The sequence below is a fragment of the Ranitomeya variabilis genome, chromosome 5, assembly GCF_051348905.1.
Source record: "Ranitomeya variabilis isolate aRanVar5 chromosome 5, aRanVar5.hap1, whole genome shotgun sequence".
NCBI lineage: Eukaryota > Metazoa > Chordata > Amphibia > Anura > Dendrobatidae > Ranitomeya > Ranitomeya variabilis.
Window position 1 is genome coordinate 447390495 of NC_135236.1, and position 16252 is coordinate 447406746.

At 41.5% G+C, this 16252-nt stretch overlaps 1 protein-coding gene across 4 annotated transcripts in view; it reads right to left on the reverse strand.

Moving 5' to 3' along the window:
* Positions 1–16252, reverse strand: part of ARID2 (AT-rich interaction domain 2) — a 132506-nt gene that overhangs the window by 19410 nt on the left and 96844 nt on the right. For 2 of the 4 annotated variants that reach the window (XM_077265400.1, XM_077265398.1), the window contains exons 9-15: positions 14252–14348; positions 13965–14174; positions 13591–13758; positions 12662–12740; positions 10155–10289; positions 9597–9763; positions 6495–9343 (exon numbers count right to left, since the gene is read on the reverse strand). In XM_077265400.1, coding sequence (XP_077121515.1) covers positions 6495–9343; positions 9597–9763; positions 10155–10289; positions 12662–12740; positions 13591–13758; positions 13965–14174; positions 14252–14348 — 3705 coding nt within the window. Of the gene's footprint in view, positions 1–6494; positions 9347–9596; positions 9764–10154; positions 10290–12661; positions 12741–13590; positions 13759–13964; positions 14175–14251; positions 14349–16252 lie in introns of all 4 variants that reach the window. The other 2 variants (XM_077265397.1, XM_077265396.1) reach the window with 1 other exon arrangement.

A 16252-nucleotide genomic window follows, 5' to 3' on the forward strand; every position in this document is an offset into this window, starting at 1 on the left:
TTACATTTATAAGATATGGGGCAAGTCACTGCCTATCACTGCTTACAAAACCAAATAATACCAGTGCAGAAAAATGGTATACCAGTTGTGCAATGCTTGCATGGGCTATCTAAATTAAACTAAAGCCCTGCATTCAGTTTATCAACAAGCCATTACGTGAATGAGGACACATCCATTCATATGGTAACTTAATTGAAATCAGCCCTGATCAGGTCATAGGACTTCCGGCACATGTCATGTGATCACAACCAAGTTCTATTATTCAACCCTATAAACTATGCCAGGGGTTATCACTGCGTTCTATGACAATGTTAGAAGTGTCCTGCGTGCCTATTGTCTATACTTACGGAGTCTAGTGCACGGATATAAAAAGGTTTGTGGGCAATATTGTAAACTCATGTAAGTCCCCATTTTATAAAAGACCAGAATATGCCTTGAATGCATAGATATTGTTAATAGGGTTGTTCACTACTTGGACAACCCTTTTGTTAAAGGGAACCTGTCAGCAGGATTGTGCACAGTAACCTACAGACAGTGTCAGGCAGGAGCGGTAATACTGAATACAATGATACTTGGGTTGATGAAATCCGTCTTGTGGTTGTTGTTTAATTTTTTAATTTAACTTAATGGGATTCTGGTGCTCTGGAGGCAGCCTATGGGGGGGTCTTTATGTAGTGCTCTGCTTACATATTCATCTGTATAGCTTATGACAGACAGGTCACTGATCCATCACTGACTTGCCCCCTATTTTACATACTGCATAGAATATGTTTTGAAAAAAAAAATGCCTGAGTTGCAGCATGATCACATGTATAATATTAATTGAATTATTTTATTTGGTGATATAAATTTCTTCAGAAAAAATATACATATCTCTCTCAAAATGGTGATGCTTCAGCAGAGCACCACAAGAAGACACCCCCATTGTCCACCCTGTAGCATGAGAATTTCATTAACTGAAAAAGATTACACAAAAAGACTGATTTAATCAGCCAGGTATCATTTTAATCAGTATAATGGCGCTGACCTGACATACTCTGTAGGTTACTCAGCACAGTACTGCTGAGAGGTTCCCTTTAAATTCTGCAGTCCAATTAGAAAAGGGGGGGAAAAAAAGCTGATACCAGCAATCCTGGCACTCGTGTGATACTGTTATGTCATGTGAATGCTGCTAGCAAAGTCATGCGAGCGCTGAGAGACTGGCACTGTGCGTATTAAAAGAATAAATAAATACCTTTATGTTACTAGTAAATACTTGGATGTATTATATATACCCCTTTTCACATGTAAAGCGCCATGGAATAAATTGTGCTATAATAATAAATAATAATAATAATGTAATACTGGAGCTACCAGGGGTGCTGAGGTAAGAATAGGCTGCCCACACATTTGCCAACAGTCCTTCTGATCTAATACTGGAGTTGGCAAGTGTTGAAGTAAGAAGAGGCTGCTCACACTACTGTCCACCCCATCTAGCTTATCCAATAGTGAAGATACCAGGGGTGTTAAGGTCTGAAAAAGATGCTCACACTGCTGTCCACCATGTCTTTGTGATCTAACACTGGAGTAACAAGGGGTACTGTGGTAAGAAGAAGCTGCTCACACTGCTGTCCACCATGTCTTTGTGATCTAACACTGGAGTAACAAGGGGCACTGTGGTAAGAAGAAGCTGCTCACACTGCTGTCCACCATGTCTTTATAATCTAACACTGTAGTAACAAGGGGTACTGTGGTAAGAAGAAGCTGCTCACACTGCTGTCCACCATGTCTTTGTGATCTAACACTGGAGTAACAAGGGGCACTGTGGTAAGAAGAAGCTGCTCACACTGCTGTCCACCATGTCTTTATAATCTAACACTGTAGTAACAAGGGGTACTGTGGTAAGAAGAAGCTGCTCACACTGCTGTCCACCATGTCTTTGTAATCCAACACTGGAGTAACAAGGGGTGCTGTGGTAAGAAGCTGCTCACACTGCTGTCCACCATGTCTTTGTGATCCAACACTGGAGTAACAAGGGGTGCTGTGGTAAGAAGAAGCTGCTCACACTGCTGTCCATCCCGTCTTTCTGATCTAGTACTAACAATACCAGAAGTGCTGAAGTAAGAGGTGCTTATTCTGCCTTTCTGAATGAAGAGTGGCTGCTGTGACCTAGAGATAACTTGACAGTACAAAGTTTAGGTTAAAGGGATATTCCCATCTCCAAATCATACCCCAATAAGTAGTAGATGTAATTATATTAGAAAATACCTTCAATTAAAAATGTAGCATAGTTCTTCTGATAAGCTAGGTCACTTACCCCATGTACAGGACATTTCAGTAGAGTAACTATGGATAGCTAAGCTAATGCACTGGACGTGGGTAAGTGACATAGCGAATAAAAAGAACTAAACAAAATTTCTAATTTGAGTTACTTGTTAATATTTTTATTACTACACCTACTACATATTTTGGACAGGATCTTGGATTATCCCTTTAAGAGTCCAATCCACAGCAGCAGAATTTCCGACTGCACATGCTCACTGGTACCTGCCCTATTAACATTCTTAGGCCAGGTTCACATTGCGTTAACAGCAGCCCGTTCAACACATGCATTAACGGGCTGCTGTTAACACAAGTGCCGGTATGTCAGCGCGCTAGCGCAGATAGAGCTAGCAGATGCTCTATCTGCGCTAGCAGTGACCCGGAAACGCTTCAGCCTGCGTCCCATGGTCTGTCACTCAATGACGGCACATCGCTAGCGCCCGCCCATTGTGGGCGTGCGCTAGCGATGCGTCCAATATTGGACTTAATGGCAGCGTTAACGGGCTGAGTTACACCGCGTTATGCCGCAGTGTAACGTAGTCCGTCTAACGGACGCCTCTAGCGCAATGTGAACCCAGCCTTAGACAGATTTCTGTTGCTGTAAGGCTATTTTCAAACGTTGTATTTTTGCAGCTTTCTAAAATGTTTTTATGCAAATTTTCAGCTGTGTTTTACAGTACCAGCAAAGGCTATAAGGTTTCAAAAATCTCATGCACATAGCTTATTTTGATTCCAGTTTTGTCAAAGAGCTGCGATGTTGCAAAATGCAGCATGTCACTTCCAGCATTTTTTCAACATTTCTCATTAAAAGCAATGGGTAGAGCAAAAAACGCTGTAAAAAAAACACAGGTATCAGGTTGAATCAGATTAATTTTTTTATGCACTAAACTTGATCAGCATGCACAAAAGATAAATGTACCCAGACAAAAACGCAGAATTAAAAAACAAACAATAAGACGCACCGGACTATAAGACGCACCCAGGTTTTAGAGGTGAAAAATAGGGAAAAATATATTTGAAGCAAAAAAGGTGGTAAAATATTTAATAACATAAACATACTATTATATGTGCTGTTGTTATATATAATAGTATGTTATTATGTTGGACGCTGCGGGTAGAAGATGGTGCTGCGGGACCAGTGTGGTGTCTGTAAAGTGCTATATGAAGACGCTGGAGGGTGAGTTTAAGAATGGGGGCACAGGGCTTATATTTAAAGCATCACTCCAGCACTGAAAAAATAACACTGGAGTGCTGCTTTGAGATCCCATTGGGAGAACTATAACTCCCAGCATGTCCTGCAGATCCTATGGCTATGGAGTTATAGTTCACCACAGAAGTGGCAGAGTGCTTTATTTTGTGTTTGTAGTGACTAATCTTTTAATTATGGCAGCCAGCCAGCTGTGGTGAGGTAAAATGCTGGAGCATCCCATCCCATGACACCACAGAGCGCTCCCTCTTGTTGCCTCTCCACAGCACAGGAGTAAGCTTGCAGATTGTAGTGTGGTGTCTGCAGGACCTGTGATGACATCAGAAGAGGGAGGGCTCTGTGCTGCCATGTGATGCTCCAGCCCGCCCACTCTTGACATCACACAGGTCCTTGTGCTGGAGCACTCAGCATCCAGCACAGCCCCGGCAGTCAGGTATGCAGCGATCTTGTCCCCTCTGGTCCCTGCCTCCTCCTCCACCAGACACACAGATCTCCCCAGCTGCTGCAGGAATCCAGCGCTGGGGAAACCATGTGTGTCCCTGTGAAGCAGTATTAATTTGCTGCTGACAGGTGGGCGGGGAAGCAGCTAATGAATATTCACTGCACTTTGATGATCGGGACCATGTGGTTTCCCCAGCACTGATTCCTGAAGCCAGGCAGGGACATTTTTCTGACTCCTGCCTCCCAGTGCAATCCCACTCACTGCTGCCCCCTCCCCACGTTACATCCCTACCATAAGACGCACCCACACTTTCCTCCAAATTTGGAGGAAAAAAAGTGTGTCTTATGGTCACAAAAATACGGTAATTATATTCTCGCTGCAGTCCGTCACTTCCAGTTATAGAGGAAGGGTAGGGATCAGTTACAGTCACACCAACTCACACTGAAGAGCGGACAGTGAAAGTGCCAGGCAGCGTTTACAGCACACTCACCGTAAACTGCGGGAGCAAGTGGCTGCGGGGAGAATATAAAACTTCATCTTCCGTAGCAGCTAATCCAGTAAACTGGTTAGACAGGATTTAAGGCCCCGTCTCACTAAGCGATTTACCAACGATCACGACCAGCGATATGACCTGGCCGTGATCGTTGGTAAGTCGCTGTGTGGTCGCTGGGGAGCTGTCACACAGACAGCTCTCTCCAGCGACCAACGATCAGGGGAACGACTTCGGCATCGTTGAAACTGTCTTCAACGATGCCGAAGTCCCCCTGCAGCACCCGGGTAACCAGGGTAAACATCGGGTTACTAAGCGCAGGGCCGCGCTTAGTAACCCGATGTTTACCCTGGTTACCAGCGTAAATGTAAAAAAAAACAAACAGTACATACTCGCCTTTCGGTGTCCAGGTCCCTTGCCGTCTGCTTCCTGCTCTGACTGAGATCCGGCCGTACAGCGAGAGCAGAGCGCAGCGGTGACGTCACTGCTGTGCTCTCACTTCTCACTGTACGGCAGGGAGTCAGTGAGAGCAGGAAGCAGACGGCAAGGGACCTGACGGACATCAGAAGGCGAGTATGTACTGTTTGTTTTTTTTTACATTTACGCTGGTAACCAGGGTAAACATCGGGTTACTAAGCGCGGCCCTGCGCTTAGTAACCCGATGTTTACCCTGGTTACCAGTGAAGACATCGCTGGATCGGTGTCACACACACCGATTCAGCAATGTCAGCGGGGCCTCAACGACCAAAAAAAGGTCCAGGCCATTCCGACACGACCAGCGATCTCGCAGCAGGGGCCTGATCGCTGGTACGTGTCACACATAGCGAGATCGCTATGGAGGTCGCTGTTGCGTCACAAAACTTGTGACTCAGCAGCGATCTCGCTAGCGATCTCGCTATGTGAGACGGGGCCTTTAAACACCATTTACCTGCAGATGACCTCTATCTGTAGGTAAATAGTATTGATGGAGGTGAAAGATTCTCTTCAAGTGTTTTCCTTCTCTCTGCATAAATTCTGATAAGGTAGAAGCCATGCTTTCAGGAGAATCCCACTGATGTCAAAAGGCATAGCTGCATGGTCTTACAAGCACTGCCACTGTGTATCTAGCATAGCTCAAAATTGTATCATATGCAGGAGTATAATTTTTGAGGCCCTCATCAATTACATCCTTCATTGTGTATCCAGGTATAGCAATATGTATACACAAGTTTTATTGCATCAGAGATTAGCCAACAATGACAATTTTGGAAAGCTCAGCAGGTGCATGAACTATCTTACTGTAAATCACATTGCACTCTACCATTCTGATGATAAACACATTTCATTTAGAAGTACTCGGGGATTTACAAGGTATTGCTTTAGTGTGTACACAGGTTTCATGAGGGTGGAAAAAACATGAGTGGTTATTAACAGCATGAAAAAAAAAAAACACTCCACAAGCCTTACAAGCAGTAATTAATGACTCTATACACACTAACATCATGGCTCCAGTTTATAAAGGAAACCATAGCACTGTGACAGGTACAATTTTAAATGGACCAAAACTCGCACCCCCTAATCCAACGGACTATAATGGGGAGTATCAGGCATACAGCAGGTTTGACAGAAATGAAGTGTTGAACGCAGCAATAATCTTTCCATAAAGAGTAGCGGAAGGATTGATGGAATGCCCCCAATTATAACGGTGGAAAAAAGATGGAAATCAGAGTACACTTTCCCACAATACCAAAATGTCTTAACAGAGATACCAACATGTGTGTGATGTTCGGATAACACTAGAAACACTACAAGATTTAATGCCGTTGGGCATGCCTAAAATTAGAATGGTAATTTACATGGAAATTAATTATTCCATTTTTTTTTTTTTTTTTAATCAGAAGCAAAAATTCCAACGCAACTATGGACGCCAAGGATTACCATGACACAATGCAATCAAAATTGGATATGACAAGTCCAATGTTACTCAGCTATATATGCAGATTTATGCTTTAGAATGAGCATCAATGATAAAACGACAAACACTTGCATTGACTGGGCTTTCTAGTGAGACTTACCTGTGCAACAACTGTCTGTACAAAGGTATGTGGATGCTGCTGCTTTTGCTGAACAGCACTTTCTATTGCTACTTTAGCTACAGTGCTTGGATCTACGCCTGCTGGCACAGCGACCATGGTAGCACTGCAGCCAGCATTATTAGGGTCACTGATTGTAACAATCCTTACTCCCACTTTATTGGGAATGATTGGGACAGATTCCCGGTCATTGTCCTCTACAGGTCGTTTAACAGCTTTGCATTCTGCTGTGCCATTGGTAGAACGGGTATCTGTCGGCAGAGCAGGTTGGGTAATCCTAGTTCCTATATGGGGCACTGCAATAACTTGATGACCCGGTAAAACAGAAGCCGCAGACTGTGTTGAGACAACTACAGTCGGACGTTGCTGAGGCACATCTGAATTCAAACTGGAAACTAAAGGTCCATTGGGCAAGTCTGTTACATTACCACACTGTATCTGGATTGCAAGGTTAGAAATGTCATTTGTACTACTCGCAAAATGCGCCAAACTGTTGGGAAATATAGGTCCATTGGAAAGCTTCTCCACTTGATCACCTTTGGCAGTAACTTGAGCAGAATCCAGAAGGTCCTTTTGCTCCACTGGAGAGATTTCACCATTTCCTACATGATTGGAAGCTTTGTGATTAGGAATGTTTTTGCTCAAATGAGAAGAGTCTCCCTTTTCAAAATCACAAACCCCATTAAGCTGTGGCTTTTTTAAGTCTGTTTTAGCATCCTGTGGATTGCTCTGTTCAGGGTTTTGTTTTAATGAAGCTCCATTTTCCCCCAGTTGCACAGATGTCCCATTAGTGACCACTTGACTGGTCTCATTCGGAGTTTTCCCTGAGTGTGAAGGAGGTAGACTGGAGTCAAACTTTTTACCATTCAACAGGTTTCCCACTTGAACTTCATTTTCATTAGCTTCCCCATTGCTGGTGCCAACAGAACCTTTCGGACAAGAAGGATTTTCCATTACTTCAATTTTACGTTCATGCACGTGTAAGCCAGTAGCTTCTTTTGCCTCTTCCTCCTTTTGGCAAATAATTTTATCACCCTTAAAAGGGGGAGAAGCAGCAGATGCGGGTAGTTGCCCACCTGGTTGTGTAAGAGCAGCTGGAAGGGTTTGTACCTGTAATCCAACTCCAGGTTGTGTCCCACTCATTGGTGCAAGAATCTGAGGTGTAGTTCCCTGGCTTACAGTTGCAGTAGCAAAACTGGTGTTTGGCACAACTGTTATTGTGACTTGGTTGCCAGAAGTTCCTTGAAATATTGTAGCTGGAGAGTTCGAGATCAATTGACCTGGCAAAATCTGTAAATTTGAGATTGGAACAGTCTGTACAGCAGTTTGATTCTGCACTGTACTCTGGACTAACTGCACATTTTGTTGCCCCATCAATATTTGTGAAGTCGCAGTTTGCCCTTGCACACCAAATGAAGGAGTCTGATTATTGGCCACTTGATATACCACCTGAGGGCTTGGTGCTCTTGTGTTGTTGGGAGGTGGTATCTGCGGAGCAGGAAGGATGAGTTTTCCTCCAGGCGTTGAAGGTCCTCGTTTGGGAAGCAACAACTGCTTAATGAGGCTGGACTCAGCAGGACTGGAGAGTCCAATACCTCCACTTTGGGTCTGCTGCTGAACCTGTACTTGTACCTGTTGGGACGGCTGTGATTGCTGAGCCTGCACTTGTGCCTGCGGTTGTTGCTGCACTTGTGCCTGCTGTTGGTGAGGTGCTGGTGACAACTGTTGCCTTTTTACTGAAAGCATTTGGCTAACAGTAGGAGGGGGTCCTTGTGACAGTGCAGTGGTCTGAGGAGAAGTTATTACTGGGGGGAGTTGATTATTTTGAGTTGGGATTGGGGAAGATGAAGGTGTTATACTTGTCTGTCCAGTTAACTGAACAGTTTGTCCAGCCTGAATTGCAGTGGGATTAGTAAGAACTATTTGGTGAATGGCTGGTGCGTACGCTTGTCCAGGCTGAGCTGGCTGACTGACAATGACTACACTCTGCTGGGGTTGCTGCTGTGATGGTTGTTGAACTACGGCTGTTGATGTGACTTGATGAGAAGAAAGAGGTTTCGGAGCAATGTTTTGAAACCCAATTCTAGAGGTCTGAGGGCTCTGAACACCAGCTATTGTCACCACTTGCCCTGTTGCGACGTGAAAACTTTGTACAGTTGTAGCAGACACAATGTTAGAAGATGAAGTAGTAACATATTGTTGTGGAGTTAGGATAACTGTATCTTTTTGCTGGTTGGAAGCTGGGGATTGTTGGGATGGGACATGAACAGTTTGCGATGATGTGGTGATTAATTGTTGACCATGTGGAAGTCCAGATGTACCTGCTGGCATACTTTGCACCCTGCCAAATATATGTCCTTGAGGGACAGTTTGTTGTATAACAGCTACTGGAGTGCCCGATGCTAACTGGCCAGGTACCACAGTGTGTAAAGGTGATTGCTGCTGAATAACAGACGGATGGTGAAACAAGGCCTGAGAACCCACAACTGTAACAGATGCCTGATGCCCTGGATTGCTGCGATTCTGAACCAGAGAAGCTTGTGTCGATCCTCCCAAAGCAATACTGACAGGAACTGCTGAATGTTGTACAGAACCCTGTATTACTGCTGCCTTCACTACTTCACATGAAATTGGAGTTTTATTCTGTATAACAGTCACTGTGGTATTTTGCTGTTGCGGGGCCTGGCCGTGAAGATTATGTGGCATACGGCAAACTGTCTGAGCCACACTGTGGACACCTTGAATAGGGAAAGACATCTGTGTTGCAGTTAGATTAGGAGCCTGATTAGCTGCTACAGTTCTCTGGAAGGGACTTCCTGCTCCTTGTGGCACTGCTGGGAACAAAAAAATATAAATAAAAATCAACAAATCATTGATTACATGAAACAGACAAATAATTGTGCATGTATCTGTATAATGTATCTATCTAAATAAACACACATTCTATCGATTTTGTTGTATTTATCAGATACTATTTAAATATATACAAGTATGTACAGAATATTTTTGTCTCTTAAACTATGTAGATTGCATATAACTGCTCACAAATAAGCAAAGTAGAAAAAAAAAGCCTTGTACACTTACCTCCTGCATTTGTGTCCGAAGGTACATTAGAAGTTGGTTGCTGCTGATAGTACATCTGGATTGGAAGTGGTAAGGTCCTTCGTTTCACACCAGACACATGAATATGAGCTTGTCCATTATTGCTTGCATCTTCTACTTTCTTGATGTTGTGGTTTGGAAATACAGACCTGTAAAAAAAAAAAAAAAGTGTATACCATCAAGCACAATTCCTGCAATCTGTGTTTCCATACAACATTCTGGGTAAGTCCTGGTCACTTTAGTATAACAATTCCAAACATTTAAAAAGGTGGGCAATCTGCTTACATAGTAGCAATAATCTGGGAAGGACAAGAGTACAAATAAAAAGTAAAATTATATTCATGGAAAGAAGAAAATAAACACAAAAACATACCCACTTCACTAAAAGGCTATTCACCTTTCTACATATTTTGTTATTTATTTTAAACTCTGCTGCACATACACATTTTTATTTTATTTTGGACTCTGTATTATTGTTTTGAGGAACAGTATCTGTGTCTTATAATATGATGCACAAAAATCAACAGCAAGTTGTAGTACCGTAGGCATTTGTAGAATCCAGATGAAGTTAGAATTCCACCTCTAGCCAATTTACTACAAGTAGATAGATATTCAGAATACATATCTGATCTTGCCATTGAAGAATCTGGATTCACTTCAAAATGTGCATTCAACCTGCAGGAAAGACACAATACAACACATTTAAATCAAGATTAAATGGGAATGTATCAGACTGTTCACCACCCATTCCTGTAGACTGCTTTTGTCTACTGACACGTTTCTGAATAACAATGCTCATCCATTACTGTGGCCACAAAGCAAACACACCCTGCAGTGTTCTTAACCATCCTAAAAACACAAATTCATATTTTATTTATTTTTCTTTAGTTTATATGGTGCTTTACAGTTTTCTTTTTTTAAATCCATCTTTCTAAATTTTGTAATATCTTTCCTTTACATGGAGTAAAAGTTTCAATTTTATTTACGGCAAAAAATATATAACTTTTGCTTAGATACATTCTGGAGTTTGAAAATGTGTTGTGGGTTGTTAGCGGCCACTATTATCTAATTCAGTAAGATCTCATTTAGACATCTGTTTTTCACACAGAAACACAGAAAGAACACATTCATTATTATAAGGCTGTTCGTGTATTTAACAAATTTTTTATTTTTATTTTTTACAGCAACCTGTTAAATTTTCTTCCCAAGTCACGGATCCAAATCAACCATTCAAGTCCATGAATGTGTGAAAGTCACTTACAGCACATTGTGCCATCTGTCTGATGTCCACTTTTAACACTGCAATGGGTAAGAGAAGCTTTGCAATTATTTATTTTTATTCTCTTTATACTGATGAAACATTAATGGTGAAAACAAACACTGACCAAACACTGCTGAAAATCAGACCCAAAACTGATGAAAAGTCACTTCGATGTCTGAATGAGTTAGGCTACATGTGTTTTAGGAACTGCATTTTTCTTTTCCATCATAGCAGCAAAGCAATTTAATGTCTTGACAGATTAGTTACAGGATATCCTTAATAATCTACATACTTTGGACAGAAAGTAATAGCACAGCATGCTGCAATATTTGTTGTAGCATGTTTTATGCCATCTGCCACAGAGACCTGAAGCCGAGCAGCCAACGCGGATGTGAAAAAAAGGCTAGTATCCCAACAAGAGGGTCTAGCGGGTTCCTATGAAAATAGAATAAATCTTTTTGTTTACCTTTTCTTCATAATAAAGAGCTAGTAAGCAAAAAAAAAAAAAGGCTGATGAACTAACCCCATTGTTCCAAGCTTTCCTGCTGCTTAGTCCTCCCTATGAAAACTGTCCCCCAAATGTGAGCAGTGTCCTAGGCATTACCCTGAAATTCTGTGGCCCAGAAATCCCTTCATATGGTTGAATTTTTTATTTAACGTTTCTACATAACTCTATTTGCTGTTCCGGAGAGATTAAGTAATTAAACAGGGTCGATAGGATAAGTGTCTGATCATCACTAGTGGTCCCACGAGTAGAGCTCACACCTTAGGACAGTGGGGGTGGTGAGCCCTATTAAAATACAGCAATGATGCATGCGCACTGCTTCTCCATACATTGACTGTGGAACTGACAAAAAAAAGCGAAGCACTGTACTTTGCTGTCTCTGCCAGTCCACAGCAATAGGAGTGATTTATGTGCACTTATTGATTTAGTCATATGAATGGGGCTTGTAGAAATCTATGGGCCTGCAGCCAAAATAATCCCACTCAGATGTGTGAAATAGATTTTTAGCTGCGTAGACTTATGAAACAAACCTACCAAAAGTAAAATTCACTCTTAGGCCTGGGTTACCCAGCAATGTTTTTTGTGCTTTTGATTGATTTTTAACTATTTAGTGGCAGCTGCATTCCACCCAATTGCATACTATTCAATAGATTGCTTTGGACTGCAGCTGTAGCTAAATAGTTAAAATCAAATCAGTAGTGCTCCAAAACGTTTGTGTAGCGAAGACCTAATCTTACCAGATTGATCCAAAACCCAACACTTTTGCAGCCATATAGACGGAGAACATTTGCTATGGTATAAATAAAATGGCTGATTGATACATAAAAGGAATTGACCATCTTTGGGGACAACTTTTTTTTTTCCTTTAAATGCCAGCATTTGGGGCTACAATCATTTTTGAAAAATCATATTCCTTTAAAAATGTTGCAGCATTTTGCTTTTACAGGCTCGGTTTCCCTTTGATTTGGTCTGTGATTATAGCGGAGAGGGAATCAGAAGAAAAAAAAGAAGAAAAAAGTAGTCTTCCGGTCAGTCCATAATAGCAGGCATTGATTCTCAGTAAAGCCACTCTGCTGCCAGCAACAGTCAGTACAACACAAAGGCTACAGAAGGCAAACTGCAACATTTTTAATTAAACTCCATTGCAAAAATGATTTTTAGCCCAAAATACATGGATTTAAGTAATTTAAAACAAATTGAAAGATTTTTCAGCCCCACATTGCACTTAATTGTCTTAACTCCAGTAACATCCCATTTTCACACAGGGCTTGAGCTACTTACCATTGACATCCAAACTTTTCACTGTCTATTTCCACAATTCCAGGAGGAGGCACAGCATGTGCATTAACTGGTCTGGAAGCTGAAGGTATAACAAAATGATGCATTATCTATATAAAGTGTCTACATACAGCATAGTAGTCCTACAAGCAAGTCGTGGACCACCAAGTGTGATACCTTGGTAATAAGCAGATGAGATATGCTAGACAGGATGAGCTTATAGAACTCAATGGATGTCATATATCAGTTAGAAATAAGACTTATGAAAATCAAACAAATAACTATTTTGCGGATTAGAATAGGTTTATAATACATTTTGGAGTGCAAAATAGGGATTTTTTTTAATATAATGGTGTTGGGTCTTATATTCCCTTTTAATGGTAGCCTAGCTGTGGGGCCGGCTGCAGTGGAGTGGGGTCACAGGAGGCAGGGTTGCTGCTTCAGGAGGCCGGCAGCGGCAGGAGCAGGGCGATGATGTGATGCCTGGGAACTCAGAAGGTGTCGGCGCTGGTGAGCGGAGTCCATTTTCCCAATGATATCCCTGGTGTGGGCTTAAGGAAAATGGACGACGGAGGGGCGCATGCGCAGATTGAGATCTTGAAAGATCTCAATCTGCCCATGTGCCGCCAGAGGAGGCCATTTTCCCAATGCCAACTGCAGGGATATCATTGGAAAAATGGACTCTGCTTACTGGTGCCAACACTTTCTAAGATCCCAAGCACCACAGCATCGCCCAGCTCCTGCCACCGGTCTCCTGAAGCAGGGACCCCACTTCCTGTGACCCAGCTCCACCGCCGTCGCCCCCCGTAAGCTCACCTCAGATTATAAGACGCATCCCCATGTCCTCCCAAATTTGAAGGGAAAAAGCATGTCTTATAATTAAAAAAATACGATAATGTCTTACATAAAAAGGGAAAATATTCAATTCTAACCTGGAGCAGGGTTAGCATTAGCAGAAGGGTTAACATGCTCTACTGCTTGAGGACGAATCTCAGAAACCACTTGATGACTGGAGCTCTGATGTTCAATAAGCTTCACTGCCGTTAGAGCATCAGGGCCAAACATTTGGATGTCCATAGAAATAAGACAAACCAAGGTGTCTACAAAAAAAAAAAAAAAGTAGAATATTGACATTTATGACCATACAAGCAGAATTTAACATCAAAACATAGTATTAGCTGCATAAAAACAAGCCACCAAGGTACCAATTTGGATCTAGTGGAACACATTTTCTTTCTTAACATTGTTTTATATAACGTAATGCACACTAGCATACATAAACATATGAAATGTAGACATGTTTTACCTATGCTTCGCTCTACATTTGCTATCTTCACACAAGCTACTTCTCCCAGTTCTGTAAGCATGTAGAGCACCTCAAGAGTGGAGATTACAAGTAGTACATCCGGGAGAGTAAGATGACACATGATTTCCTTGTAGCTGTCCTGATCCACATACTCACATATAAGAACTCCATTATCTTCTGCCTTACATAAATTACTTAAGATTTCCATGCCTTGCAAAGCAAGAAAAAAGTCTTAGACACATCAAATAACATAAGTTATAACAAATAAGTATGCTTAAAAGATTTACCTCTCATTTTTAAAAATCTATCCTGTGACATTAGACATTTTGTTATGGTGTGGAACATTAGGTGAGTGGTTTTGAAATCAACAGGATCTAATTGAAGCTGTAGAAGAAAGACATAAAAGGAGTTATTATGCTGCAAAAATCAAATAGTAATGAATATCACAGCAGCTAATATCAATTATAATGATTATAGACACACAAAAAGGTACACCATGCATCTGACAGGTGGGGCTGTTATTTCAGAATTCACCCTTGTTTTCTGATGATTTTTAAACTCAAATCATACACACGTTTCTAAGAATAAATTACCACATTACGGCCATTGAACTAAGAGTGGCCATACACTTCAGACAGCTGATGGTTCAGCCCAACAGTTATTCCTCCTGACCCCATACACCTGGGCTATACTTGGCATCATATGTTCTCAATGGGGAGAGGGCAAAATTCCACTGCCAGACAACTTGGGCTGTGGCTTACACCCTGTGAGAACATCATATCAGGCATGCCCCATACACATTCAATTGTCAGCTTTCTTTATGGCCACATATTTATATCAGCACTTCCCTCCTGTATGCACTTTGATCAAGCAAAACTACACATCTATACCAGATGTATACCAATGTTACTAGATGGTGGCCCGATTCTAACGTATCGGGTATTCTAGAATATGTAGGTAGTATATAGCACAGGCTACATACTATATTGCACAGTGATGTAGTATATAACACAACCGACGTAGTATATAACAGAGCTACGTAGTATGTAACACAGCGTACGTACTATATAACACAGCCACGCAGTATATAACATAGCCACGCAGTGTATTGCACAGCTACGTAGTGTATTGCACAGGAACGTAGTATATTGGTCAGCCACGTAGTATATAGCAAAGCCACGTAGTATATAACATAGCCATGTAGTATATAACATAGCCACGGAGTATATTGCACATGCACATAGTATACTGCACAGCCACGTAGTATATAACACAGTCACGTAGTATATTGTGGAGGCACGTAGTATATTGCACAGCCCACGCAGTATATTGCACAGCCATGTAGTGTATATCAGAGCCACGTAGTATATTGCACAGTCACGTAGTATATTGCGGAGGCACGTAGTATATTGCACAGCCCACGCAGTATATTGCACAGCCATGTAGTGTATATCAGAGCCACGTAGTATATTGCACAGTCGACGTAGTATATAACAGAACCAACACAGCCACATAGTATATTGCACAGCTACTTAGTATATAACACAGAGCACGTAGTATATTGCACAGCCCACGTAGTATATTGGACAGTCACGTTGTATATTGCACAGTCACGTTGTATATTGCCCAGCTACATAGTATATAGCACAGAGATACTATAACACAGTTCCCCCTTTGTATGTGGGGAAACAAAGGCATATACAATGGAATAAAATTGAAAATACTTTATTAAACAGACGATGAACAACAATAAAATCCATGAAAATAACCAAACAACGAGTCTCAATAAAAACAAGCAGACATAAGGCCAACACAAAAAACCTAGTCACTAAAAAAAGGGATATTATTGTGAACCTATTGTGAACATTTAAATAAACACCAGCCAATGTTTTGTATAGACTAAAAAATTAGTCATACAATAGAATGTATATTACCTGACCACAAGCAGTTAAGAACTGCCAAAAGATAGCGGACCTGTAAATAGCAGTGTCATATGACCAAAGTTGTGTGGGCCATATAAATAAGCTGAAATATATGTATACAGCCGAGGATTATAAAACCAAAGCCGGTGCAAATATGGAGAAAATAAGCTTAAATTGAAATATGGCTGTAAAACTAGGTTTTAATATGAAGACTACTGCAGCAAAACAATCTAAGTTTGTATTAAGGATATGCCGTATAGTGCAAACAGTGCTAAAAACCTACGGTTGAAATGCAACCTGATAGGTACAAAACGCTATCCCTGTAAGGATACTGCAGATGTCATAACATCTATACAAATTGAACAA